Below are 26,680 nucleotides of genomic sequence, written 5' to 3'. Positions count from 1 at the left end.
TCATGCCATATCAATAGCCTGAATGGAATTATTGGATTCCCAGGCATTTGGTGCTTCAGTGTCTGGAGTTGCTGACTGCATTGCTGCTTTTTATATAAAAGTACCTAATGTTTCAAGTCAGGTTCATCAATCAAAATTTTCCATTGCAGCAGAGGGAGGGAGTAAAATGCACTGTTGAATGCTTTTATTCATTTCCTTTCTTTTCTTTTAAAAAAAGATAATACTGCATTTAGCTTGCTGATATAACAGGGATTTAAAACAGAACCTGCAACCAGTTTTTAAATTATCCATACGTTAGTGACATCAGGGCTGGATTCCCATTCATGGAATTTCAGCCACTCACTTTTGGGTAGCTTCATTAAAACAGTAAGGCTGCTGTGGGCACTGGTTTGCTGAAATTTACTGCTCTGAAATCTGGTGACTGGTGTGATGGCTTCATGCAAATGATTAATTTATTGATTTGCATCCAAACACTTTGCCCATATTTCTAGTTCACTTCCTGCTGCCTACCTACAAAGCGTTCCTTGGCTGACAGGATGATTTATTTTGGACATAGAAAACAATAATACTGTATCGGTTCCTTAGCAATAGCTAACTAGGAAAATGTTTGGTTTGGCTATTTTCTCAGTGCAGAAATCCCACCTCTTCCTATTTTTGGTTTCAGCATGTTTTGCCTTGGCTTTGCTTATCTTCCTTCTCCCCACCCCCTCCCCAGCGCGGTTTGCACAGAACTGGGTAGAAGGGAGGAGGCAGAGGAAGAGAGAGCATTCCAGAGGATGCCAGGATGTCTTGTCTCTGATTGGCTGACCACCGCTCAATGGCTGGTGGAAGAAGGAGTGAACCTTTCAGTCTGCCTTGACGGAGCTGAAATAACAGAATCCCGATCACAGGTAATTCAAGGGGGTGGGGGAAGGGAGAGAGGACCGAGCAGATGGTTTTGTTGTTCTTGTTGCACAAGTCCTTGAGCATTGTCTGCGTCGTATAAAATGCTTGCGTGCGCATTTGGTGTAGCCTGCGCAGTGCTAATGGCTTTCAGGCAGTTTAGCAATTTGCTAGTCTTTCCTGTGTGTACATCTCTTCCAGTAAGCAATCCATATACAGTAAAATCTGTAGCTCGTCCAAATCTCTCTGGCAACTTTCTTAACGTGTGAGCTAAGCTGTCAGTCTTAAGTGAAGGGGGAGCAGTTAGGGCACACAGATAACGTGGTGCACAGTACAAAGCTTTTGCTGAACTGTAGATATTATGATCACAGCAAAAAGACAAGTGCTGGGAAATCAAAAGAGTGTTTCTTTAGGCCTAGGAAAAAAGGCACTGCATTTGATGATGTAACATTTGGTCAAGATATGGGCTCTTTAGGCTGTTATTCAGAAATGTTCCATTGGAAGAAGTGAGGAAACAACTTCTAGTGGTCAGTGGCTTTAACGGGTTTCATCGTGCTTTCAGTTTTTGAATGAATATCCCATTCCCTCATAATTTGTAAGGGAAATGAAAATACAATCCTTTTAGTTGCCCTATTCAAAATAAGGCATTTAACAGTTAGTGTACCGCTTAGTGTGGATTACTATTGATTTGAAACAACTCCACGGATTTTCTAGCACTGATATTTCAGTGGCTAAAACCAGCAGAAAAACACATCAGCTCGCCATGTTTGCTGTTCAGTTCTCTAATTTAAATCATGGCAATGAACAATATTGGTTCAGCGGTTAAAATTGGGTTATTGTGCAACTACATGTACAGGGACAACATACACTGACCTACATAGTTTTCCTAGGAGCGCTGCCAACTCCTGGTATAATTTGGAGTGGGAGCTTATATCTAATGGTGCTGCTAACACCAAGGTTGCAGGTTTGATCCCCGTATGGGATAGCTGCATATTCTTGCATTGCAGGGGGTTGGACTAGATGATCTTCAAGGTCCCTTTCAACTCTTCAAGTCTGTTATTCTACGAATGTGCCTGTATAGTGTCAAAGGGCTGCCTGTTAAAATGGACAAAATATTGTACTGTATTGCATCAAAAGAGTGAATATTTTAGAGAGCAAAATCATGCAGCAGGAAGCTGAAGATGTGAACTAATATGCCCTCCCTTTATGTAATGGCATTTCTCGGTACTGAAACTGGTGCATTTCCCGGTTAATGTATCAAAATCAAAATGCTGATGGGAAACATTCTATATATGAATAATAATTTGAGGAAAAACAAATGCACAATAATGTACAATTCATATGAAGAGTGATTCTGGTGGGCATACACAAAAAAACTGCAGTGAATCCCAGCTTTAAATATGAAGGTGGTCCTCATTCTTTAATCTTCTTCTGTGTGCCATAACGTAGTAGATCTCATGCTTTGCATACAAATGGTCCCATGCCAAAGATCCCTTGTATCACCCACCTAATACAATCTGTTTCCAGAGGTAGGCAGGATCTTCACCCAAGAGAGCCTCTGCCCCTCAAAACAGACAGTAATGGCTAGATGGACTGACTCCAGTGGTACCTCAGGTTACGAACTTAATTCGTTCCGGAGGTCTGTTCTTAACCTGAAACTGTTCTTAACCTGAGGTACCACTTTAGCTAATGGGGCCTCCTGCTGCTGCCACACGATTTCTGTTCTCATCCTGAAGCAAAGTTCTTAAACCGAGGTACTGTTTCTGGGTTAGCGGAGTCTGTAACCTGAAGCGTCTGTAACCCGAGTACCACTGTATAAGTAAATTCTTGCAAATGGCAAAGGCCACATTATACATTATGCAGGCCAGAACACCAGCACTACTTGTATAGTTCTCATTCAATTAGGCACTGCAATGTACAATGTTGCGCTGCACACCCATTGTTTTAAGCCCAGGATTATTCTGTGGGCAGGGTTCAACTAATGAGCTCTCTGGAAGTCAATGCAAAGACTTCTCTGGAAGTCAATGAAATGGCACAACATGGCTCTCCGACTTCTCCACCTACGCACCTCTGTATCCTCCCCTTCCCAATTGGTTTGAGGGATCAAGGGAACCCCCTGGAACAGAGCATGGGGGAAGAGAGGGCAGATCATTCCACCAGGCAAACAGAAATGCTTTTGCTCATGGCGTCATGCGCTTCACTCTACTTTGAATGCCTCCCTTTCAGCCTGTTAAAGCTGCCTGCTATCCTCTGTACTGTGCATAGTCTTTGCTGCTACTTCTTTTTAATGTATATAGAGTATTATGTCTAAAAGAATATTCACATTTGCAAAGTATCGCACACATGCACACACAGTATTTTGATAAATCTTTATCTTCCTTTGTTGCTGGTTCAATAGAAGGGAGCTCCTAGTGACTTACAGTATATGGTAATAATCCTTAGAGCAGCCTTGACCAACCTGGTGTTTTTCAGAGGTTTTTGGCTACAAGCCAGTCATCCCAGACCACTGTCGATGCTGCCTGGTAGCAAAGGAGTTTCAGGCTGGATCTAGACACGTTTCAAAAAACGTTATAGTGGTACCTCGGGTTAAGTACTTAATTCGTTCCAGAGGTCTGTTCTTAACCTGAAACTGTTCTTAACCTGAAGCACCACTTAGCTAATGGGGCCTCCTGCTGCCGCCGCACCGCCGGAGCACGATTTCTGTTCTCATCCTGAAGCAAAGTTCTTAACCTGAGGTAATATTTCTGGGTTAGCAGAGTCTGTAACCTGAAGCGTATGTAACCAGAAGCCTATGTAACCCGAGGTACCACTGTACAGGAAAACGCATTATAAAGCTCATAATGGAAAAAAAGATTGAGAGAAGTCTAAAAGAAAAAAAAAACCCACAAGGAGAAGAAAAAATCTGGGTATGAAAGTATTTAAAAGGACATTACCCCACCCCCCACCACATAAACACACATGTGGGAGAAGTGTGGGAGGGCAATTAAATATTAAAAATACATGGGGGAGAAACCCAGCTAAATATTAAATGTGATCATTATTTAGTATTCCTGTTCAACTTTGTCAAAAGCAGTGGTCCAATACTTCTTTCAAAATCCTGGCATTTCCCTTCCCCTTTCTGCCATTCCCCCCCCCCTTCATACGCCACCTTTTTTTTCAATTTACAGATAATTTTAATGGATCCCCCTGTTACTTATAATGCTTACTTTTTTATATTTCAAATGCCTTTATTAGTATTCAGTTTAACATTTATCTGTTCGGAGTCAGGCTGCGTATACTACCCCATTTGTAGCACCAAAAAACCAACCAACCAAACAAACACCCATTTTCCTCAGTCAGGAATAATTCATGCTCATCTGCAATTTGCTACTTTCCATCTAGATTGAGTCTAGATCCTGGCATCCTCAAGTGTGGGTGTGGTCACCTGATACGCATTTGAAAACCTTCCGCTTGATTAGCTTATCCACATCATTTCCTCCCTGCACCTGCCTCAGGTGAGAGAATAAGGAAGTGGTAATTCCACTCTTGGTATATTCTCACCCCCAATGCAGTGGCGTAGCGTGGGGGGTGCAGGGGGGCCGGCCGCACCGGGCGCAACATCTGGGGGGGGGGCGCGCTCGCACTCGCAGCTCTCTGCCCCTACCTGGCTCACTCACTCTCTCACTGCAGTGCTGGCTGTGCGAATCCGATCCGAGCCGCCGGGTCGCCGCCCACTGTGGAGGGGAGGGTGCCAGGCGTGCGGTGCGGTGCGGAGAGAGAGCGAGGGACTATCTTGGGGAGGGACAGTGCAGCGGGGGGGGGGGCGCAAATTACTTGCCTTGCCCCGGGTGCTGACAACCCACGCTACGCCACTGCCCCAATGCAGGTGTGGCTCCATTGCCAGGCCCACTGACATCTGCTTCCCCATTTCCAAGTGGACACATTGTAGTAGAGTAATGCAGAATCGATCTGCAGCGAGCTTTTATTTTCAGAATGAAACCAGTCTCTCAAGAAGCGCATTTTAGGGGCAACAAATATGCATTAGGTCCAGATTGTGTGCGGCGGGGGCAGGGGGGGAATGGTACTCGATTTCCATTGATTCTAGAATAAAATGACATGTGTACACAGTCTGTGAGCCTCTTCTCTGACTCCGCTTCTCTTCCCAGCAATTCCCAAACTCGGCTCTCCCACAAGCCCGAATTCAGCGACTAGGCGCCGTGTGGGAGCAGCTCCTGTAATCAAGAGAAATTGGTAGAAACAGATCTTAGTTCAACACATATTTCAATTATTCAGTTTCCTTGGAAACCTTCTACTGCAGATGGATTTGCCTTTCTATGGCTAAAAATATCCACCTAGCCCCTCTTACAATAACAAGGAACCGAGAAGATGCAGAACAGGGGCTACGCCGTGCAGCATTGCCACGCTAATTTTCAAAGTTCTTTCATAATTGTGTGAACCACAGACCTGTAATTTCTTATCCTGTGCTACCTTTCAGTGCTGCTGGCAAGCATTCATCCGCCTTGTAGAATGGAGATAAGCCCACCAGCCTTGGCTGCAGTTCCTACTTGGGAGGGTGGGGAGAAGGGAGTGCTTGTGTGGGAGGCTGGGAGATAAAAGGTTCCAGTAGCTGTGAAAGTGGGTGGTAAATGTAGAAAAAGGAACTATTGCAGCTCTCTGAAATCCCTGCATTGCTCCTCTCACACAAAAGAAGCCCGCTTCCATTCATTTAAGCAGCAACAAAGTTAAGCTTTGTCTCAGAACCTTTAATATTTGTGTGTGTGTTTGTTTTGGCTAAATGGTGACAGTCTTCTTCCTGCACAATGCTGAAGGTTTACCGATTTACAGCGGTACCTTGGGTTAAGTACTTAATTCGTTCTGGAGGTCCGTTCTTAACCTGAAACTGTTCTTAACCTGAAGCACCACTTTAGCTAGTGGGGCCTCCCGCTGCTGCCGCGCCGCCAGAGCACAATTTCTGTTCTTATCCTGAAGCAAAGTTCTTAACATGAAACACTATTTCTGGCTTATTGGATTGTGTAACCTGAAGCGTATGTAACCTGAAGCATATGTAACCTGAAGCATATGTAACCTGAGGTACCACTGTAATTCCTGTCCAGGGGCAGTTCTTGCATTTTCTGCATGTGGGTTTTAATAATATTTGGGTTTGATCCAAACTAAGGCCTGGGAGTAACAGTAGACACAGTTAGGATTGCATTGTTGGTCCCTGTTAGACCAGAGGCAAAATGACCACTGGGAGAAGGGCAGAGAGAAAAACGCCATGGTACACCTATCAGCACAACTGGACACCTTCATCCATCTGCCCCAGCTGCAACAAAACATATCTCTTGCGTATCAGCCTCTACGGCCACAGCAGGCGCTGTAACTCTTCAATGGTTTGACTTCACCCCCAAAGGCACACTCTTCCATTGTATCTTGAGACAGATGAATACCAACCATACATTAGTCATATCTAGAGAAGACCCATTGCAAAGAAAGTTAGCCAGTCATCCCTTTGGTTTCAGTATTATTATTATTATTATTATTATTATTATTATTATTATTATTATTATTATTTACTGTTGGTTATTAAATTTGTATACCAACGACCAGTAGAGCTTACGATGACCAAGTAGGTGTGACTACGGTAAGTCTGGATCCAATAAAATAGGGACGTTTAACTTCATTTATTTCAGAGGGGTTACACACACAACGTTATCTTTCATTGATCCTGCTCTTTATTGATTTTTAAGCACTTGTAAGGCTGAAATCCTATAGTAAGGAGGAGGCGGGGGGGGGGGAGAGTGAAGGCAGCTGCAGCAGCTAGTTCAGCACCCTGCTAGACTTCTGCCAGGAGGTGAATGCAAGGGTGGAACAGTGGTGTTGCTTTCCTCTTCCCTTTTCCTTCTCCCTACCCCACCCCACCCATTTCTCTCCCGCTGGAAACCATGAGTCACTGAAAGAAGTCTCTTCACATATTAGATTAGATACAGAATTTTCTCTGAAATGCATTCCTGAGTGGAATGCTGATCCTTTCAAATCAATGAGAGCATTGCTACCGACTTCAAAATGAGAAAGGATTGCAGCAGCACCTTGGTCTTTTTTAAGCAAAAGGTTTTCTTCTTGGAAGAATTAAGGCTGCAGTCCTCTTACCCTGTTACCTGGGAATAAGTCCCATTGGACTGCACAGGTATTTTAAAAGTGTGTCAAGGTAGAAATAATTCATACTTGAGCAGGTTTTTATAGAGAGCATGGCCACTATTTTATTTCCTCCCTGTGAAGGACGGTGTGTGGATATATTTTATGATTTTCAACATGTCACATGATTCACTAAACCCACTGTTAAGTATAATAGGAAAGTCATTTAATTAATTATTTCATGTTTCTACTGCAAGCAACACAGCAAATAATTATTTGTTCTATATCCCTGTCCAATGATATTGTAATATATCATTTTCTATTTGATTTAGGTAGACTAAAGCCACTCTGGAAATGTTTGTTTTTTATAATAAAGAGGCAGTTCATAAATGTATTAAACAAATGAATATAATGCTAAAATAATTGCATATATATATATATATATATATATATATTGTTCCCCTAGAATTTTTTGTTAAAAGTCCCGTTCCAATGAAGCTTGCAACTCCTCGGCAGCTCATTAGAATTACAAACAGGTGGTTTAGAAGATATATAAAATATATAAAATACTGCTGTATTTACTCAAGTCTAATGTGCCATCGAATCTAATGCTCACCTTAATTTTCGCAATGTAATTTGGCCAAAAAAAGTGATCATTAGATTCAAGTAAATATGGTAGTTTCTGATTAATTACAATAATTGCACTTAATAGTTTTTTCTTTGTTAAGGAACATATTGACACTATATGCCAAATACCTGTAACTGGATTATAAGGTTCAGATATCTAGTTTAGCTCTTTCTTTTAAAGCATTATAAACTAACAAGGCATCTCTCTCTTCAAAACAGCATCATGTGTTGCATAGCAACCGATGTAAAGCAAAGGCAGTTGAAACAAGGTATTTTTCAATGCAAACCAGTACAGTGGTACCTCTGGTTATGTACTTAATTTGTTCTGGAGGTCTGTTCTTAACCTGAATCTGTTATTAACCTGAAGCACCACTTTAGCTAATGGGGCCTCCCGCTGCTGCCACACCGCCACCGTGCAATTTCTGTTCTCATCCTGAAGCAAAGTTCTTAACCCGAGGTACTATTCCTGGGTTAGTAGAGTCTGTAACTGAAGCGTATGTAACCTGAAGTGTATGTAACCCGAGGTACTACTGTCTCTGGAAAGCTAAACTTCAACAAATGGAAACAAGTCAGTTTCATCAAAGCCTGATGATTACAGAAGCTTTCCAAAGTGATAACAGAAACAGCTTAATATACAAAATTAGGGATACGCCAACAATAAGTAACACTGGTTATATTACTAGCTTCCTATAGAACACATGGTAGCATGCTCCAGAGCAATGTTTTGTGCTATCCACTGTGCTATTCATAAAGTGACTTAGATGTTAGCAACAGGAACAAAAAAAATTAAAGGACCAGTTCAGTTGGGGACAAACAAGAGAAGAGGAAGAAAAAGGTGTTCAGAAGTGGCTTCCCAGTGGCTGAAGAGAGGGAAGTGAGAAAAGAATGGGTTGATAAGGCATATTTATACAACTAACAATGAAGGATGGGGTTGGAGGAGAAAAGAAGAGAGGAATGGGGAAAGCAGAGTTATTGTCTAGTAGCTACGATTTCACAATCCCCACGATGCAGTCAAGAAAAAGGAAAGGATGGCCTCTGGATAATTTGGCATCTACTAATCACAGGGATGGGAGGTTGCAGGGAATAGGATCAGATTTTTTAAAATATTTCTAAAGTTTGTAATAAATTTACAATACAGGGACAAGATTTTTAAGATGCTACTTGTGCCCCAGGAGATAAAGCTGATCTATTTACAATCATGCTTCCTGGAGAAATTGTTGTCTTGTGGTCACCTTATTGTGACTGCAGCTGTACCTGAACACCTTTGGTGCTGCACCAACGAGTACAAAACAACCCCTCTGCAGCACCACAAATCCAACTCAATGGTGTAACGTTGGAAAATGTCAATCACTTCTCCTACCTAGGTAGTCATCTTTCCACAAAGGCCAACATTGATGCCGAAATCCAGTATCGCCTGAGCTCTGCGAGTGTGGCTTTCTCCCGATTGAAGTGCAGAATGTTTGAGGACCGGGTCATTCGCAGGGAAACCAAAATGCTTGTTTACAAAGCTATTGTACTATCAACTTTATTATATGCTTGTGAAACATGGACCACTTATAAATGCCATCTCCAACTCCTCGAAAGATTCCATCAATGGTGTCTTGGAAAAATTTTACACATCACTTGGGAAGACAGGTGAACTAATGTCAGTGTACTGGAAGAAGCAAAGATCACCAGTGTTGAAGCAATGATTCTTCAACCTCAACTTTGTTAGATTGGTCATGTTGTGCGGATGCCTGATGATCGTCTTCCAAAGCAACTACTCTATTCCAAACTTTAAAATGGAAAGCGTAATACTGGTGGTCAACAAAAGAGGTTTAAAGACTGTCTCAAGGCAAATCTAAAAAATGTAGTATAAACACTGACAACTGGGAAACACTGGCCTGCAAGCGCTCCAGTTGGAGAACGGCCTTTACCAAAGGTGCCATGGGCTTTGAAGACACTCAAACTCAGGACGCAAGGGAGAAGCGTGCTAAGAGGAAGGCAAATCCCCACCGTGACCAACTCCTACCCGGAAACCAATGTCCCCACTGTGGAAGGATGTGTGGATCCAGAATTGGCCTCCACAGTCACTTATGGACTCATTGTTAAAACCGTGCATATGGAAGACAATCTTACCTGTCTACGAGTGATCGCCAAAGAAGAAGAAGACCTGAAAACCCACATTTGCATGAATGCAATGCTATTTGTATCGTAATACACATACTTGCTGCTTTTGTTGGCTATGTGTATGTAACAGGTTGTTAAGCCAAGACTCACAAACTGTGGTTCTCAAGCCTCATTCCACTGGTCTGTGGCATGTCTAGGTTTGTGGTTGAAGATAGGATATGGCATGTCCATCACACTGAATAGCCATATAGATTTGTAATTGCATTCTTACTGCTTCTTTTATTTCTCATATTGTACTCTATTGTATTACTATTTGCATTCTGTTGAATTTCAGTTGCTACAACAGGCATGGGGTGTGTGTCATGAAGACCTCAGCAATTTTCAAGTGGTGGAAAAAGATTGGGAACCACTGCTCTGAGCTTTGCAGGTTGAAGTTATATAGACTGATGAAGCTATCCTATGTGTGGTCAAAAGCAAGGCATGGATTTGTCAGTGTTTTCTGTTCACCTAGAAATCATACAAAGTCAGTAGCATGGAAAAATATCAGACTCGATTTTCTAATGTGGAAAGGGAGCTAAACTCACCATAAGTATTTTCTTTTATAAAATATCCCAGTGTCTTGAACTGCAGGCATCAGAAATTAACTTTCACATCATTCCCTAGATACCAGTTTATGATATACAATTACTGGGCTGTGAACATGGATTTTGTGCGACTCAGTACTTCACAACAATGCTTTATATGTAACATCTGGTTCATGCATTCATCTGCTAATAATAATGTTAATTTAGAAAAGAGCTCATTTCTGTTCTGAAGCAAACATGTTCAGCTTCTAGATAACTTTACCTGGATTTTTTTCTGTTCATTTGGTGCATTTGAGGCCAAACTGAGATGTCAAACTGTGACTCATTCCGTGTTTCAAAGATCTGGCTGTTAAGCTTTCTATCTCTTACTATAATTTTCTTCAGGAAAAACCCAACCCTAAACAATGTTATGACTGGATCACAGAAAAAAAAGGAGAGAATTATTTTTAAATAATTCACTAGTGGGTGTACCCATCTGTGTAGTAGTCATACAAAGATGTCATTTTCCTTAACTGAATCTCTAGCAAGGCTTATCTGTATTAGTAGTTTTCATTCCAAGAAATGTTTAGCAAGGAGACAATAGCTGCACTTAGCTAATCCTTTAAAAAAATCAGTTGCAGAAGTTAGGCGATCAGTCATATTGGTTCAACTTCCAGTAGTCATCTTATACAACTGTATAAAACTAAAATAAAAATAAAAATGGAAATAGTGCAGAATTTACTCTGCAATCCTATGAATGTTTACCCCAGAATAAGTGTTATTTTGTTCTTACACCCAAACATGCATGCCTAGTATTGCATCCTTAGTTGATCCAGACACACAATTCCATTCCCCTCTTGGTTTTCCATTCCACCCCACCCCCCAAAAGGTCAGCACTGAATGCCCACTGAGCATGCTCAGTCATCTTTGTTTTTGTTTTTTAAGGTGGGGTTTCCTCTAAGATTTTTGTGCTTTGGCAAATTTTGTAGATTCCCCAAGCCTCTCTTTTGTGCATGCATCCTTCCATTTTGGGTACATAAAAACCCTTACTCAGAATAATCGAGATTGCTATTTGCATACAATATAGGACATATTTTTCCACATCATGTTTCGTAATGGTTTAATGGCTATCTTTGATTCTATTAACTTTTAAGTGCATTTTACGTTGGGCAAACTGTGGAATGTGAGGGTTAGTTCAGGTAAAAATGAAGGAACAAAGCAGCCTTCTCACAAATCTTATGTTAGCTGTCTTCTGGCATAGCAAGTTGCGGCTTCCTCTGAGAATCTCTGTGTGTGTCAGATTCCTGGAAGACAACGTGCCATTTGCATCAGTGAGTAAATGTGCTTGGAGAGGTGTGCAAAATGCTTCAGTCTCTGCTTTTAATGTGCTTCAGCAACACTTTTTTATGTGTGCTGCACTGAGGAGATGACCTGTGTGTGATTGTGAGTCACACAGGCAGTCTTTGAGCACTTGGATGATGAGTAGCGTGAAGCACACTTGAAAGCTGGGAACCTCCTCAGTATTGTCAGCTTGTATGAGTGAGGTAGAGCAGGGCGGCAGACTGTTTGAGGGCAAGTCCCATGCAGCAATCTGGGAGCTAGGACTTCAAAGCCTGATTTTGTTGAGAAAGAACCCATTGCTGGTTCCAGCATTAATCTATGTAACATACCCCTTTGCAGAAGGTTTTAATGATGCCTGCAGGTAAGGTCACACAGTCTAGGGCAGGGGTAGCCAAGAAGGTGCCCTCTGGGTGTTGTGCACTCACATCAGCCCCAGTCAGCATGGCCAATGGTCAGGGGAGCTGTAGTTCACCAGAGGACACTTCGGTGCCTACTCCTAGTCTAGGTGGAAAACTATCCTTTTCAAACGAAGAGGGAAATCCTGGATTTCCTCATCCAATGAGGAACTGGAACTCATCACTCTGGTTTTCCCAAAGGCTTTTGTTTTCAGATTTGAGTGGTACATAAAGCAGACGCTCACAGATTGCAAAGCTCAGTGGTGAAGTGGAAACGCAAAGGCATAGCTAAGTGTAAGCTAAGACATTCAACTAACAAGCAACATGGCCTCTGCACCTTCCTTTTGTAGGGCTGGGTGGGACATCATTTAGCACAGCGAACAGCTAGACCCCGAGACTGGGCAAATAGGCAGGCCCTCCTTCTAGCCATTGGTTAGGTGAGGTTTGTGTGCACTGACATCTCTGTGTCCAAGGTGACAAAGGTGGGGTACTCTTCTAGCTCCTGTTTTCCATTGATGGTTCGTTGAAAGGATTTTTCTGAAATCATGTTCGTTTCACCACCCATGCTGTCAGTGCCTCACAGGCTAGAATCCTCTTCTCACTCCCAAGAACAAAACTCAGCCTTATGGGATGTGATGGCATTGCAGCCCATGCCTTCAAACATCAGTTGTGTTCCACTGCTGCAAAGCAGCTGGAGAAGTGATTTGAAGCAGAAGAGTAGCAGGTGGGGGAAACCCTTTGCTACGCACCACTTTGGCTCACTATTCACCAGTCCCCAGTCAAACTAACATTTGGTTTGGGAGCATGGCAGGGAGGAGACTGTGGTGAGCAAAAGTGGCACCTGACAGAAAGGTTGAGCGCCTCCCTCCCATCTGCCACTTCTCCCCTTTACATAACCACCACCTTACTTACAGCTGTATGGTAGACCCACCTTCATAGTAAGATGCCATCACATCTGTTTACCGCCTACATTTTTGCCTCTCCCATGTCTAACAACTGAAAGCAAAGTTGGGAAGAAAGGTGAAGAGAAGTTAGGGAGAAGCATGTTGGTCTGAAACTATAGATTCAGGTGGAAACTCTACAGAGTTCAAAATCTTTCTGGTGTACTTGATCTTCAAAGCAGCTGTTCTTCATTTCAGTCCCCTCCATCTTTATTTATCAAGGGAATGTCCTCTTCAGTTACCACCTCCTTGTTCTACAATCCCATTTGCAAGCTCCTGAAATATTTCACCCACCTTTCCCTATTAGATGTTTCTCTTTTCCCATGATGTACCTGTTGCTGTGACACTATTTGGACGATTTCCTACTTCTCTGTTGTGTGATTATGAGTATGGCTATTGCCTGAAACATATATCATTTATCCTGACTCAGATTTCAATGGTGCTCAAATTAATGCAAAGTGCTGTAGAGATAGGTTGATATATTTTAACACAGGGTTGCATCCAAGTACATGTGCAATGGATGTGATTAATGTAAGTACGTACATCCATTTCAAAAGGGTGTATTTTTAGCAAGACTTAGTTTGTAAATAGGCAGTTTATTGGGGAAGTTAAGCCCTTCATTTCTTCCGTGAATATGCAGATTTCATGAATGTTAGTGTTAGATGTGCTTAATAAATAAATACCAGCTGGTGTGACTGTGGTCAACAGAGATTATTAGACTCATGTAAATCGCTCTTCATTCCCTCACATAGGTGACTATAGATAATCATTTACCAAACATCTAATAAAACTGTAGCAAGCATACAGGTGAAATGGGGAGCTGGTTATCTGTGCATCCACCCATGCAAATAAGACAATTTGACCTACCACATCCTGACTTCTCCCAATTTTTAATTTGCCCTGGATCAGGAAAGGCTTGTCCTTTTTTTGCTTTTACCATTACCTCTTCCTGCAGATATGTTTGGATCTTGCTGTTGTGTTGATTGATCTCATCCCAGAAAACAAAAACACATTTGCCAACCCTTCTTAACAAGATCCTTTAAGAAAAAGGTGAATGGGGAGGGGGAGAGATTTGTTTATTTTCTGCTTAAGAGCCCACCAGTTCTTCTTTTTTGTCCTGTGCTCCAGTCAAACCACAACCCTTCAGTTTTAATGTTGCAGCTGGTTGCCATGGAAATAATTGTGATTTCACAGGTTTAGTGTAGCATCCATTGCAGGAGACAATGAGGAACATTGGTTGTGTGGGAGACATGTTTAGAGAATGGGGAGGGCATGAAAATATTCTGAACATGCCTCATCTCAGGACCCTAGGGATCCCCTACCACGTCTTTCTCTGTCTCTCTGTCTCCTTCTCTCCTTTTGTTGTTGTTGTTTTTACTCCTTATAGTGACAGTAGCATCTCCTGCACAGCAGATACAAGAGCAACTTGATGTGTCTCACTGCTTCAGCTGCTCAGACAAAGTGATGTGGTTTCTCCCATCACTGCCTCCAGTATAAACATGCAGTTCTTTGTCTGCTGTCTCCATTAGCATTTTCTGCCTTGCATCCATGCCGCACAATTATTTTTCTTGGGGAATGTGATGCCAAGAGACGTCAGCTGGGTTATAATTAGCTATACGCTGGCAGCTTTCAAAAGCTACAGACAAGTGGCACTCGGGAAGGTGTAAAACCATTTATTCCTGTACATTTGAAAGTAGTGGAGAAATCATATTTTGTTTGCTGTGAATAACTGAGTTTGGTGTGTTATTGTTGTTCTTTCTGTTGACTTACATGAATATTGGGGTGGGGGACATTTAATTTTGACATAAGTCGTGGATTCTAAAGGCTAACAACCTCAATTTTGATTTCAGGTCATCCAGCTACTGTCACTGGGCACAACGGGCAATCATTAATTCCATGGTTGAAAAGTTGTGCTTTTAAATGAAGACATGGATTTCTTATTTCACAAACTTCATCAAGTTTTTCCTGCATTTTAAAAAAGAAATTCCTTTCAGAATTGTTTGCATAAGGCAAAACATCCTGGCAAACTCAGAAATGGTGGCCAGTCTTTATGATATAATTGTGATAGGCATGTCCTCTCTTGTGTGTGCCAGATTAATTGCTTGTGGATCCTATTCTAAATGAACAGCTGGCCTCCTTGGTATAACTGCTGTTTTGACTGTGGAGCTATGATAAACTTGCTCATAGTGTAACCTTCTCTCTCTGACTCTGTCTCTCATCTATGCCGTCAGTATAAAAGTAGTTAATGGCAAAGGACACTCGGAGGCAAATGTTTATAAAATGATACATATTCAGACGTGGAGAAGAAACCAAGCTGCACAATTAAAGTTTATTTGAAGGTCTTTCACAACAAACCTGCTTTCTAAAGGAAATCGGAATGAATGTCTTTGTTTCAGTTCAGACAATACCGGATGTCACCACTTAGAAGGATATCGGTCCCTGCCATTCTCCGTCAATGCAACAGAATGTCAAAGCACACGTGCCACTTATCAGTGGGGTAAAAAAAAAAAAAAAAGGCCTGAGGTAAAAAAACCTCACAATTAACAATACAGTGGTACCTCGGGTTACATACGCTTCAGGTTACAGACGCTTCAGGTTACAGACTCCGCTAACCCAGAAATAGTACCTCAGGTTAAGAACTTTGCTTCAGGATGAGAACAGAAATTGCACGGTGGTGGTGCGGTGGCAGCAGGAGGCCCCATTAGCTAAAGTGGTGCTTCAGGTTAAGAACAGTTTCAGGTTAAGAACAGACCTCTGGAACGAATTAAGTACTTAACCTGAGGTACCACTGTAAAGTCAAGGGATGGGGAACCTGTTTCAACCAGAGGGCTGCATTTCTCTCACAGATGACCTTTCAGAGGCATCCCATGGTAGGTGGGTCAATAGATGCAACTCTTATATTCTACAGTAAGGCTACATTCTAGCCACATAGAAGTCAGAAGTTGGTGTGAGGCAGAGCGATTCAAGAGTGGCTGTATAGTCCAGAAGGCTGCATAATTCCCCACTCTCATGTAGTCAGTGTGAACACATAACATAACAATTGCTTTAGAGCCCCCCCCCCCAGTTATTGTAAAATAACTTTCCTAGAAGAGAATTTCCTGCTTCCACTCTGGGCTCTCTCCCCAAAGATAAATGAGGCCTGGATTTCTGCTAGTACATGTGCAAAATAGAAATCAGGAAGCCACAAAACAAAGATAACCCCATTAGGCATTTGCACTCCAGGCTACTTGTCATCCCTCTCTTTTTCACTGTGGAATCTTGTGCATGTTTACTGTGTTCAGGAGACTTTATTCCCTAGAAAGGCAGTTGAGGACGGCAGCCTTGGAAGATTATGCCATATAAACTGTCACTTGGGAATGTCGGGGGGTTTGGTGAGAGATTTGAATTATGTTAGCTTGCTATATAGTTGCTTAATATAACAGACTACACGTCAAATTGGGACAAGTCAATTGGGACGCGGGTGGTGCTGTGGGTTAAACCACAGAGCCTAGGACTTGCCGATCAGAAGGTCGGCGGTTTGAATCCCCGCGACAGGGTGAGCTCCCACTGCTCGGTCCCTGCTCCTGCCAACCTAGCAGTTCGAAAGCACGTCAAAGTGCAAGTAGATAAATCTGGCGGGAAGGTAAACAGTGTTTCCGTGTGCTGCTCTGGATTGCCAGAAGCGGCTTAGTCATGATGGCCACATGACCTGGAAGCTGTATGCCAGCTCCCTCGGCCTATAGAGCGAGATGAGCGCCACAACCCCAGAGTCGGCCACGACTGTACCTAATGGTCAGGAGTCCCCTTTACCCAGTGGCGTAGCGTGGGGGGTGCAGGGGGTGCCGGCCGCACCGGGCGCAACATCTGGGGGGGGCGTGCTCGCACTCGCAGCTCTCTGCCCCTCCCTGGCTCACTCACTCTCTCTCACTGCAGTGCTGGCTGTGCAAATCCGATCCGAGCCGCCGGGTCGCCACCCAGTGTGGAGGGGAGGGTGCCAGGCGTGCGGTGCGGTGTGGAGAGAGAGCGAGGGACTATCTGGGGGAGGGACAGTGCAGTGGGGGCGCAAATTACTTGCCTTGCCCCGGGTTAGGGGGCGCAAATTACTTGCCTTGCCCCGGGTGCTGACAACCCACGCTACGCCACTGCCTTTACCTTTACCTTTACAAGTCAAATATTCTAACAACATAGCGATCAAATGAAGGCTAGATGGCACAGTCCGTGCCAGATTTCTGCAGGGTTAAAAGAAAAACATTTTGATGGCTAGAGATGAACTGTTGAACGCCTCCTGAGCGATCCCACCGGAGAAAAGTTGGGCTGAGCTGAGCAGCTGCCTGCCCGTGCAAGGGGAGCCCAACCAGCAAGCGCAGCCCTTGGCAGGCGGAGAGGAGCACCGTGCTGGGGTGCCTGGTTTGCACCCCTCAAAAGTTGTAAGCCTGGGGCCATGGCTCCCCTCTGACCCTTCATGCTATGCCCCTGCATCCTACTACTTTTATCCATTTTTAAAGTTGGGGAGCAAATTGTGGTGCTTCCACTTGCAGCCTGAACTGGTACAGTCCCTTCTGTTGCCTATGGATTCTTCCAGCTCATTGCCGCCTCGTAAGGAGTAGGCTAGGTCTACAGGGGAATATTGCATTGGGGAGATGTGTAAGCTTTAAGTGTGTTTATGTTCACCAACCAAATAAAGTCCTCCGAGTCTGAGAAAGGTGGGAGAGCTATGTCCTTGAGCTGGGATGGCTCTGGGATTGCCCTACCATCCCATGTACATATTTCCTTCTAAGCCAACAAATAGTATTTTGCATAGTGGAGAGGAACATTTTTGGGGGAGGGGGTTACAGCTGGAGAGGGAAGTATATGGTATAAAGTTTTCAAGCCTAGTATCAGTGGGTGAGGGGAACCTGAGGGCACTATGAATAAAACAGCCTTTCCTGTGTAACCAAATACTACATATTAACGTTGGACCCATTCAGACATTTGGCCGCAATCATAAATATGTGACTTATTAGGAAACAAATCCCATTGAATGCATGCAGTAGGAATTAACATCTGAATAAAAATGCTGCATACTTATATAGGCAAACAGGTGAGCACACCAGCCTCTTCAGTGTTGGAAAGACTGTTCATCATTCGCTGTTTTGGCTGCAATAGGATTGTGTAGTTACTTGGGTGGTAAGAACCATCACGTGGTAGAAGAGCAGGCATAGTTTTCTTCCCTCCACTGTGCAAACCATGTCCTGATGTGGGGTAGCCATTCCACAAGGATGCCAGATGAAAGAGATGCCTGACCCATGCTATGCAATGCTTTCTCTTCCGAAAAGGAGCTGGAAGATCGCTCAGACTGGGCCTCTTTTCACAATTAGGTATTTCCATATTTTATGTTAGGGTTGCCATACTTCCAAAAGTAAAAACCAGCACACCCCAAAAGCTGTTGATCTATATTATATGTAAGATTCCCTCCGTCATGCAGGGGCACCCCAAGTCCACTGCTGACTATTGTAGTGCCTGAGCCAAGCTGCAGAACTGATTGTTCCTGCCCAATTATTTGAGGAAGTATGTGTCTGTAACAAAACACGTACATGTTTGGTTTTTTAATTCCAGTTTGGTACTTTTACCAGTCTCCAGGCAGAAACAGAAGCCAAGTGTATTGATAAAAAAAACAAAAAACCCTCCAGCAATGACTTTGGAGATTTTGATAGCATGGTCAGCGGTCAAATGTTTTCATGCTTCATTTCTCCTGTTCCTCTGACAGGTACATGTGACAATGCTGAAGCTATGAGTGGAATTTTAATGAGGAAGTTTGAAGAAGTTGGCGGCTCCTCAATCTTCTCTGTGTGGGAATCGGATGATGAAGTTTCTAGCGGCAAAAGCGCTGACGATGCTGATAGTGTCAATCTGTCCACTTCAAATCATTTTATTCGTAAGTACCAGATGCCAGGCAAGGTGGATCCATGTTCTTTTTTAAAGTAAATTTTTTGGGCAATGTTTTCACTTTGGAATACACACACACACACACACACACACACACACACACATCTACTTAATTGTTTACATAATTCAGCATGATAGGACAGACAACCCACCATAGACTTACAGTACGGATTTAAAAGTTATTAACAGAAACTTCCCAAAATTAAAAGTAAGGGGAAATGTCTGTGTCTCTTATGGTACCTCAGGTATCACACACACCAGCTAGTGGATGCGTATCTCAGGATGCCTGTAACCCTAATTGTTTTAACTCTATGCTTCAGAAATTTCACTTAGATGAAAGATTTATACTTTCCCCAAAAAGGTAAAATAAGTACTGCATAAGTACCGGTGCAACCGCATTCATGGTCAGGCTGTCCAAATGTTCCAAAAGAAAGTTCTGGAACCGGAATGGGGTGTGTGTGTCTATGGGCTTCCAGATGGTGTTGGGACTTCAGCTCCCATCAGCCTCAGCCTGCATGGCCAACTGTCAGAGTTAATGGGAGTTGTTGTCTACCAACATTTGGAGGGCCAAGGGTTCTCTGCTTCTGGCATGGAAAGATGGAACTTGCAGATATCAAGACTCTTACTTACACACACAAACACCCCCCCCACACACACACCACGCCCCGACATTTTCTAACACTGGAAATTAACATGTTGCAATGTGTTCCACACCAATCACCATGAAGTCAAGTATTCATTCTGTCATTGGCCCATCTGCTTATTTCTATTCAGCTTTCATTCTGATACAGTGGTACCTCGGGTTACAGACGCTTCAGGTTACAGACTCTGCTAACCCAGAAATAGTACCTCGGGTTAAGAACTTTGCTTCAGGATGAGAACAGAAATTGCATGGTGGCAGCGCAATGGCAGCAGGAGGCCCCATTAGCTAAAGTGGTACCTCAGGTTAAGAACAGTTTCAGGTTAAGAACAGACCTCCAGAACGAATTAAGTTCTTAACCCGAGGTACCACTGTATTTGGATCGTTGTTGTTAATTCTGCAAATGAGTTAGATAAATTTTAAAGCCTGAAATTCGAGGAACTGAGCCTTTGGTTAGGCGTGTGGCATGCTATATATCCACAAAAGCTTGCTGTGGGATTGTAGAAAATAGGATTAATAAAACTGTAGTATTCCTGCATCCCATTTGGAGGAAGAAAAAATTAGGAACATGTTTTTTTGCTGCACTGCACACAGTCAAGCATGCTGATTGTAACAGCGACTGATATTTTGCGTTTAATACCACAATGCTTTTAGATCTCAGAAACGACTTGGCTTTCCACTTAAATTCACCCAAGCATTTCCAACACAAAACCCCAGGCTAGTGAGTGATTTCCCAGCAGATCTTCCCCATTATGCCATTGCTATGTCACGACTGGCTTTCCAGTTTTTGCAGTTTCCATGACAACCATGATCTTTGATCTGCAAAGAATAATAATGCATCACTAAGAGGTATAAAACATTTTTTGGAACATAAAGTGTGGTTCCCTCAAAGGAATAGATTGCAGACAGCAGGGCACTTATCATTAATCAGTACTATAATTGCAAGAACGCTGTATAAATATGAATTCCTGTTGATGGCAGACAGCAAACCACATCCACTAATTTTCTAGGCTCCACAGAAAAAAAAACATTAAAAAAATATGGGAAGCCTTGTTACAGCAGCAACATCATTAACTGGCATTCAGCTACTGCTGTTAGTTGCTGCTGCTACTACTACTACTAACAATAATGAAAGGAAAGCAGGAATAAGGTGCAGGAATAAGGAGAGGCTGACAAAGATTAAAGAGGCGACTGGGAAGTGTTGACAAGGTGTAGTGGTAGTAGATAAAACAGGTGAGTGTTTGCTGAGTATATGTTTTTGTGTATGTGTATTTATCCAAGTCCATTTATATACTGTTTAACATATACGATGTATGGCAAGTGAAAAACACAAATTTCACAAAAATACACAAGAAAACCATCAATGCGAATGACTAAGAACAGCAAGAAAAAGCACTGGAATTCAATAAAGCCTAACAACATACAGAAGATGAGAGTTCAGCTTTAATGATGCCTCTCAGGAAGGCCTAGGCCTGCCACCCAATGAATTCGGAGAATTCTGAGATCACTGTGCTTCTCAGGAACCAGGTGAGATTCAGCAAGAGATGGGCAGGTAGAAACCGATTTATTCATAGATATCTTGGCACTACTGCTTTACCAGATCCATCGGAAATAAATATAATTGTTGGCTCCCAAGCATCATCAAAAACATATTCAAAAATTAACCCATATACTTGGAAATGCATTGAATAATTAAGAATATTGAATAAATTGTAAGAGATTGTGAACTTCACATAGATATTTTATGACCGTTTCACAGCCATTGTGAGAAGGAGAATGTCTTCACACAACTTTTAATTTTTTAAAATTACAAATCTAAAGGAAATGTCACAGCGTGTTCCGAAACATTTAAACAAATTTGTAGTGCAGTAGTGTCACTGCGAGGCAGCTGCCTCAGACAGCTAACATAAGAAAAAGATTGCTGCTGGATTAGACCATAGGCCCATTTATGCCAGCCTCCTGTTCTAACTGGCCAACCAGCCAATTTTTGGTATCATGAAAATAGTTGGTTCTTTATTATATTTTTATCCACAGAGAAAATGACAGTGGGTTTTATTTTGCCTCTGGCGCCAGAATTAACTTGATCAGCCTTTGATGCTATGTATGGACCATTACTTGGGAGTGGCTTGCAATTTGCTGCTCTACCCAAGCTAACAAAATTATATTGCATGTAAAGGACAACATTGCTTTATGTGTTTCACAAATTCCTACACGTCTGCCTATATATCCTTCATTGTTTTACCTTCTGCCATACATTGGGTTACTTTTTTATTGTGGATTGCCATTCTTTCACATAGTTTTCAGTTATGTTCTTGTAATATCCTCATGACCACTGCTCCTTGTGCATTTTTCTAATCTATGGGTTGTGCTGAAGAAGATTCCAGCGAAACAGTCAGATTATCCGGGATCACTGTCCGTTGTTATTCACCTACTACTTCGGCACCATGAACGCCCAAAAAAGGTTTTACCGCTTAGCCCACAGGATAGCATCTATTACTTTGTTTCAACCATAAACTTATCATACTTCTACGGACTTTCAAAGATTGACAGACGTGTGTTCAACTGATTTCAAATATATTAGAGAATTTACAAGTGCACACATTTTGTTTTTGTTGTACCAAATAATGTATATTATGCGATAAGAATTACAGTGCTATCTAGTATACTGGTCTGTGTGTTGCTTGAATTATTTGTTGTGTTAAGTTGGCAACACAGGGGTTTGTTGTTCTGTAGTAGTAATGTTCTTGTAAGTAGTGATGCCTCAATGCCAGGTAGGCTTTCACACATTGTGAGCTGATAAGATATTTATATACTGATTTTCAGGCAAACATCATTATATTGGTTTACAAAGAAACTACAAATCAATAAGTATCAGTTAAAATGGTATAATATAGCAGAGAAGACAACTAGAAGGGTTGGGAAAAAAAGAAACCTGTTTCAAAACTACATCTCCCCTCCCCTCGGGGCAACATGATCCCTGAGTAGCTCTGTGATGGTGGCTGGGGAAAGGAAAAGGCCAACTCAGTTGGAACACCAGGAGCTAGAATGGCTGGCAATTTTCCAGGCTGTTGCATCTTCATTCTTTCCTCCCCTAAAGAGAAAGACAGACATTCTGATGTGCAGTGGTACCTCGGGTTACAGACGCTTCAGGTTACAGAAGCTTCAGGTTACAGACTCTGCTAACCCAGAAATAGTACCTAGGGTTAAAAACTTTGCTTCAGGATGAAAACAGAAATCATGCTCCGGTGGTGCGGCAGCAGCGGGAGGCCCCATTAGCTAAAGTGGTACCTCAGGTTAAGAACAGTTTCAGGTTAAGAACGGACCTCCGGAACGAATTAAGTTCTTAATGAGAGGTACCACTGTATGTCAATGTGATGCAATAGGTTGCATCAGAACGTCCTCCTCAAGACATTGCGGGGGTTGCCTGAGCCAAGAGGGGAAAATGAACTCTGGAGGTTTTCATAGAGTAGGTTTGAAGACTGGGAGTTTAAAAACATTGCACAACGATGGCTGAATGTGAAGTGGGGCAATTGACTTATTTATCACTGTGGATTTGAAACCAGCAGTTTCCTAAAAATATCTTTTAGGGTGACGCCTTGGGTGGAAGTTAGAGGTGCAATGGGAAAGTGCCATGCCAGAACTTATCTGCTTATACAACTGAACAGCTAACAAGTGCGGCATAAATATCTATTGTTACTGTAAGTGTAATAGTGAAAAAATCAAATGTGAGATTGCACCAGAAAACTATTCTGCAGGGCCCCTTTGATAGATAAAACATGTGATGCAGGTTTCTATAGATATAAAATTACTCTGCTTCAAGGGTGTGTGAGGTTTTTATTTACTTTTTTTAGAAACAGTATATTGCTCGGCTGAATTGCAGAACGTTGCTTTTAATTAAATAACAACTAAGGCTGCAGTCTTAAGTACACTTACTAGGGAGAGGGAGGGGGTTATTGTTTTGATATTGTTTGTATTTTGTTTTTGTATTTTGTGTTTTTATCTTGTATTTTTATGCTGTGAACAGCCCTGAGATCTACAGATGAAGAGTGGTATACAAATAATAATAATAATAATAATAATAATAATAATAATAATAATAATAAGAAATTAGTCTCATTAGACTAAGTGTAATATACAGTGGTGCCCCGCAAGACGAATGCCTCGCAAGACGGAAAACCCGCTAGACGAAAGGGTTTTCCATTTTGGAGGTGCTTCGCAAAACGAATTTCCTATGGGCTTGCTTCGCAAGACGAAAATGTCTTGCGAGTTCATGCGATTTTTTTTCGCTCCCCACCCCCTTTTTCTAAGGCACTAAGCTGCTAATAGCCTTTTAGCAGCTAATCCGCTAATCCCTTAAGCCTTTAATAGCCACTAATAGCCGCTAAACCGCTAATAGCGCTAATCCGCTAATCCGCTAATGGGGTTGCTTCACAAGACAAAAAAACCGCTAGACGAAGAGACTCGCGGAACGGATTCTTTTCGTCTTGCGAGGCACCACTGTACTTCTTAGAAAACTGAAGCTGAGCAAAAATGGCCTCTCAAAATTCTCCATTCTGTATAGTGGCAGTGATACAGGATGGGGAGTTAATTTCATTCATTATTCTCCAGCGGAGGACTGACATTCGTCAGCAGTTCAGGCAGACCTAAAATAATATTCCCCCCGCCCCCCCAAAAAAAACTTTGTTGGGAAATTATTTTCTGAGCAATTTCAGATAAACCCCAGAGTAAACATGATGAGGATTATGGTGTTGGTAGTTCTAAATTAATACTTGTTACCATTTTTTCTTACTCTTAGGAAGTCAATGTTCCTGCTCATTGTTTCTAACAGTTCTTAGCCAAGCTACTGCAGCTTTAACTACAGATGGCAGAGAAATTGATGGCCAAGTTTACTAAAAATTTAGTCATGGTTAACTTAGCTGCATTGGTTACCAATGGGTTTCTTTTTCCTTTTTTGTGTCATATTATGGGTTGGGGCTTTTGGATTTTATTTCAGAGACCTGACATGGCTCGAAATTGCTGAGGGATTCCTTCTGTGGACTTTGGTCATGAAAAGGTTTTGGAGCACATTCATTAATTATCTGGAGGGTGGCTTTCTTAATTAAAGGTTTATGCAGAGCTTCTTTGGAATCATGCCTACAGTTGTGCAGAGGGTTTGGCAGAGGAGCTGTGCTGCTTCCTTTCTCTGTCATTATTTGGGTGGTTTGCCCATTATAGAATAAGGGAACAATCCCCCTCAGAAGGGAACAACGGAGCATTATGCTGCTCACATTCTGTGAAGATATGACTGCTCACTGGTGTGTGATTTGTTACCATGACAGTTTAGCCGTGCCAATTTTGTTTTTAGAATGGTTATCTCTTAGCAGCACCCTCCCATTATCATGCTAAGAGTGAACTAGTTAAGTAGCGCTGTTTTGTTTCCTATTAAAACTTACGTACCTGACCTGTGAGTTTTAAATGTTTTTTAAAGTGTGTGTGTGTTTTGCCCAGGTCTTCTTAGTAGCAGCTTTGCTCTTCTGCCTGATCCTATCCCTAGACCACCACTTCCAAGGCAGGAGGTGCTGAAGGGGAAAAATAATTGATCTCTTAAGGCCGAAGCCTTTACAAACGATATTAAACAGTATTTCTGCATGCAGCCTTTGCCCTCCTTGTCAGAATCCAAGAACTGTCAGTAAGCGATAGACAAATCTGTCAGTTTCAAATTTTTTTCTGCCTTAAATTCAGTTCCAAACAGTTCCAAATACCCTTGAAAATTCACCAGCATTTTAATACACTTTTGCAAGCAATTTATCCCAATATAATGTATTTTTGTATGCCCTAGTATATGCATTTTATACTCACCTTTCCCTAATATACACACTTTTACTTGGTTGTATTGAAAACTGTGACTTAGATTGAATTGCACCCCCATCCCTACAGGCAACTTTTCTTTTTCATCCATAAGGATTATACACCTATACATTCACACTATGAGATACATTCAAACTATGAGATGGCAAATTGTTGACGCCATAGTATATGGCAGTGCTTTAGACTATCACCTCCTGTGGATTGTCCTCCTTCAGAAATGTCAACACCAATCACTGCTGTAATGGTATGTTAATCAGTGAGTAAGGGTAATCAGAGGCATTCTTTGATGTCGGGGATGACTTTTGATTGAGTCAATGTCTCACACTGAAAGCTGCTGGTCTTAGTTTTCTCCTCCTCCTCCTCCTCCTCCTCCTCCTCTTCCTCCTGGTATCACATGGAGGGGCTTAGAGGAAATCTTTGAAAGATGTATAGTTAATTATACAGGTGCAGTGTTGCTCCACATAAAAGGGAGTAATTGCTAGGTGATTATAATTTTACTTCTCATTTTCCCCTGGTCATACAGCAGAAGAGCTTTCCTCCAGTGAACCTTGCAAGCTTTAAAGGGGGGGGGGGGGACAAGAAACAAAGTCTGTAGTAAAAGCAGATGTTTCAAAGATAAATCATTATTTTTGGGATGGCTGGGTGTAATATGAAGTTCCAGCTTGCAAGATAATGCTTTAAGCGCCTGTGACTACATGGCAAACATCAGATTCCTTATTTATTTATGCCTGAGTATCAACAATGAAAGATGTAGTAAAGCTGAGACTCAGCTGTTTTATACCACCATGTCATTAAATCCTGCTTCTGCGGTGAGGACAGCTGAACGGGAACCATCATAAGGTCCCTGACCCTGCAGCTGTGAAAATTGATACCAGCTCACCTTTTGAATGAAATGGGGCTACAAGGGACACAAATTTATATATGTAAAGAGGCGGGATTATATAGGCACTGGTGCTGCAAAAGAGACATTTAAGTAAGCGTCAACTTGCTACAGCAGAGGCATAACTTGTATGAAGAAACAAAACGCCTCAAGAACCAACAATATAACCCCACCCTTCAAAACCACCTGGTGGGTTCACTGAGCAGGAAAGCACCATAGGAAATACAGGTAAATAACCCCTCTCATTTTGTTTATCTCCATGGTTCTGCTTTATGGGGACGGAATTTAGCTCAGATCTATAGCATCTGCCTTGCATGCAGATGGACCTTGGTTCAATCCAGGTAAGACTCAGAGAGACTCCCTGTCTGAAATCCTAGAGAGCCATTGCCACGCAGTGTAAACACTGCTGAGCTAAATGGACCCAAATGCCTGAATCAGTA

The 26,680-nt window shown here is 42.2% G+C and overlaps 1 protein-coding gene across 2 annotated transcripts in view; it reads left to right on the top strand.

Moving 5' to 3' along the window:
• Positions 1 to 761: 761 nt before the first annotated feature.
• CSRNP3 (cysteine and serine rich nuclear protein 3) overlaps positions 762 to 26,680 on the top strand; it is an 88,870-nt gene continuing 62,951 nt past the window's right edge. Inside the window, exons 1-2 of one of the 2 annotated variants that reach the window (XM_083409114.1) lie at positions 762 to 890; positions 18,695 to 18,862. In XM_083409114.1, coding sequence (XP_083265240.1) covers positions 18,718 to 18,862 — 145 coding nt within the window. In that variant the 5' untranslated portion in view covers positions 762 to 890; positions 18,695 to 18,717. The remainder of the gene's footprint in view (positions 891 to 18,694; positions 18,863 to 26,680) is intronic. The other variant, XM_083409115.1, reaches the window with a different exon arrangement.

The sequence above is a fragment of the Podarcis tiliguerta genome (genome assembly GCF_965153285.1).
Source record: "Podarcis tiliguerta genome assembly, chromosome: 1".
NCBI classification, from domain to species: domain Eukaryota; kingdom Metazoa; phylum Chordata; class Lepidosauria; order Squamata; family Lacertidae; genus Podarcis; species Podarcis tiliguerta.
This window is presented reverse-complemented; position numbering and strand designations above follow the sequence as displayed.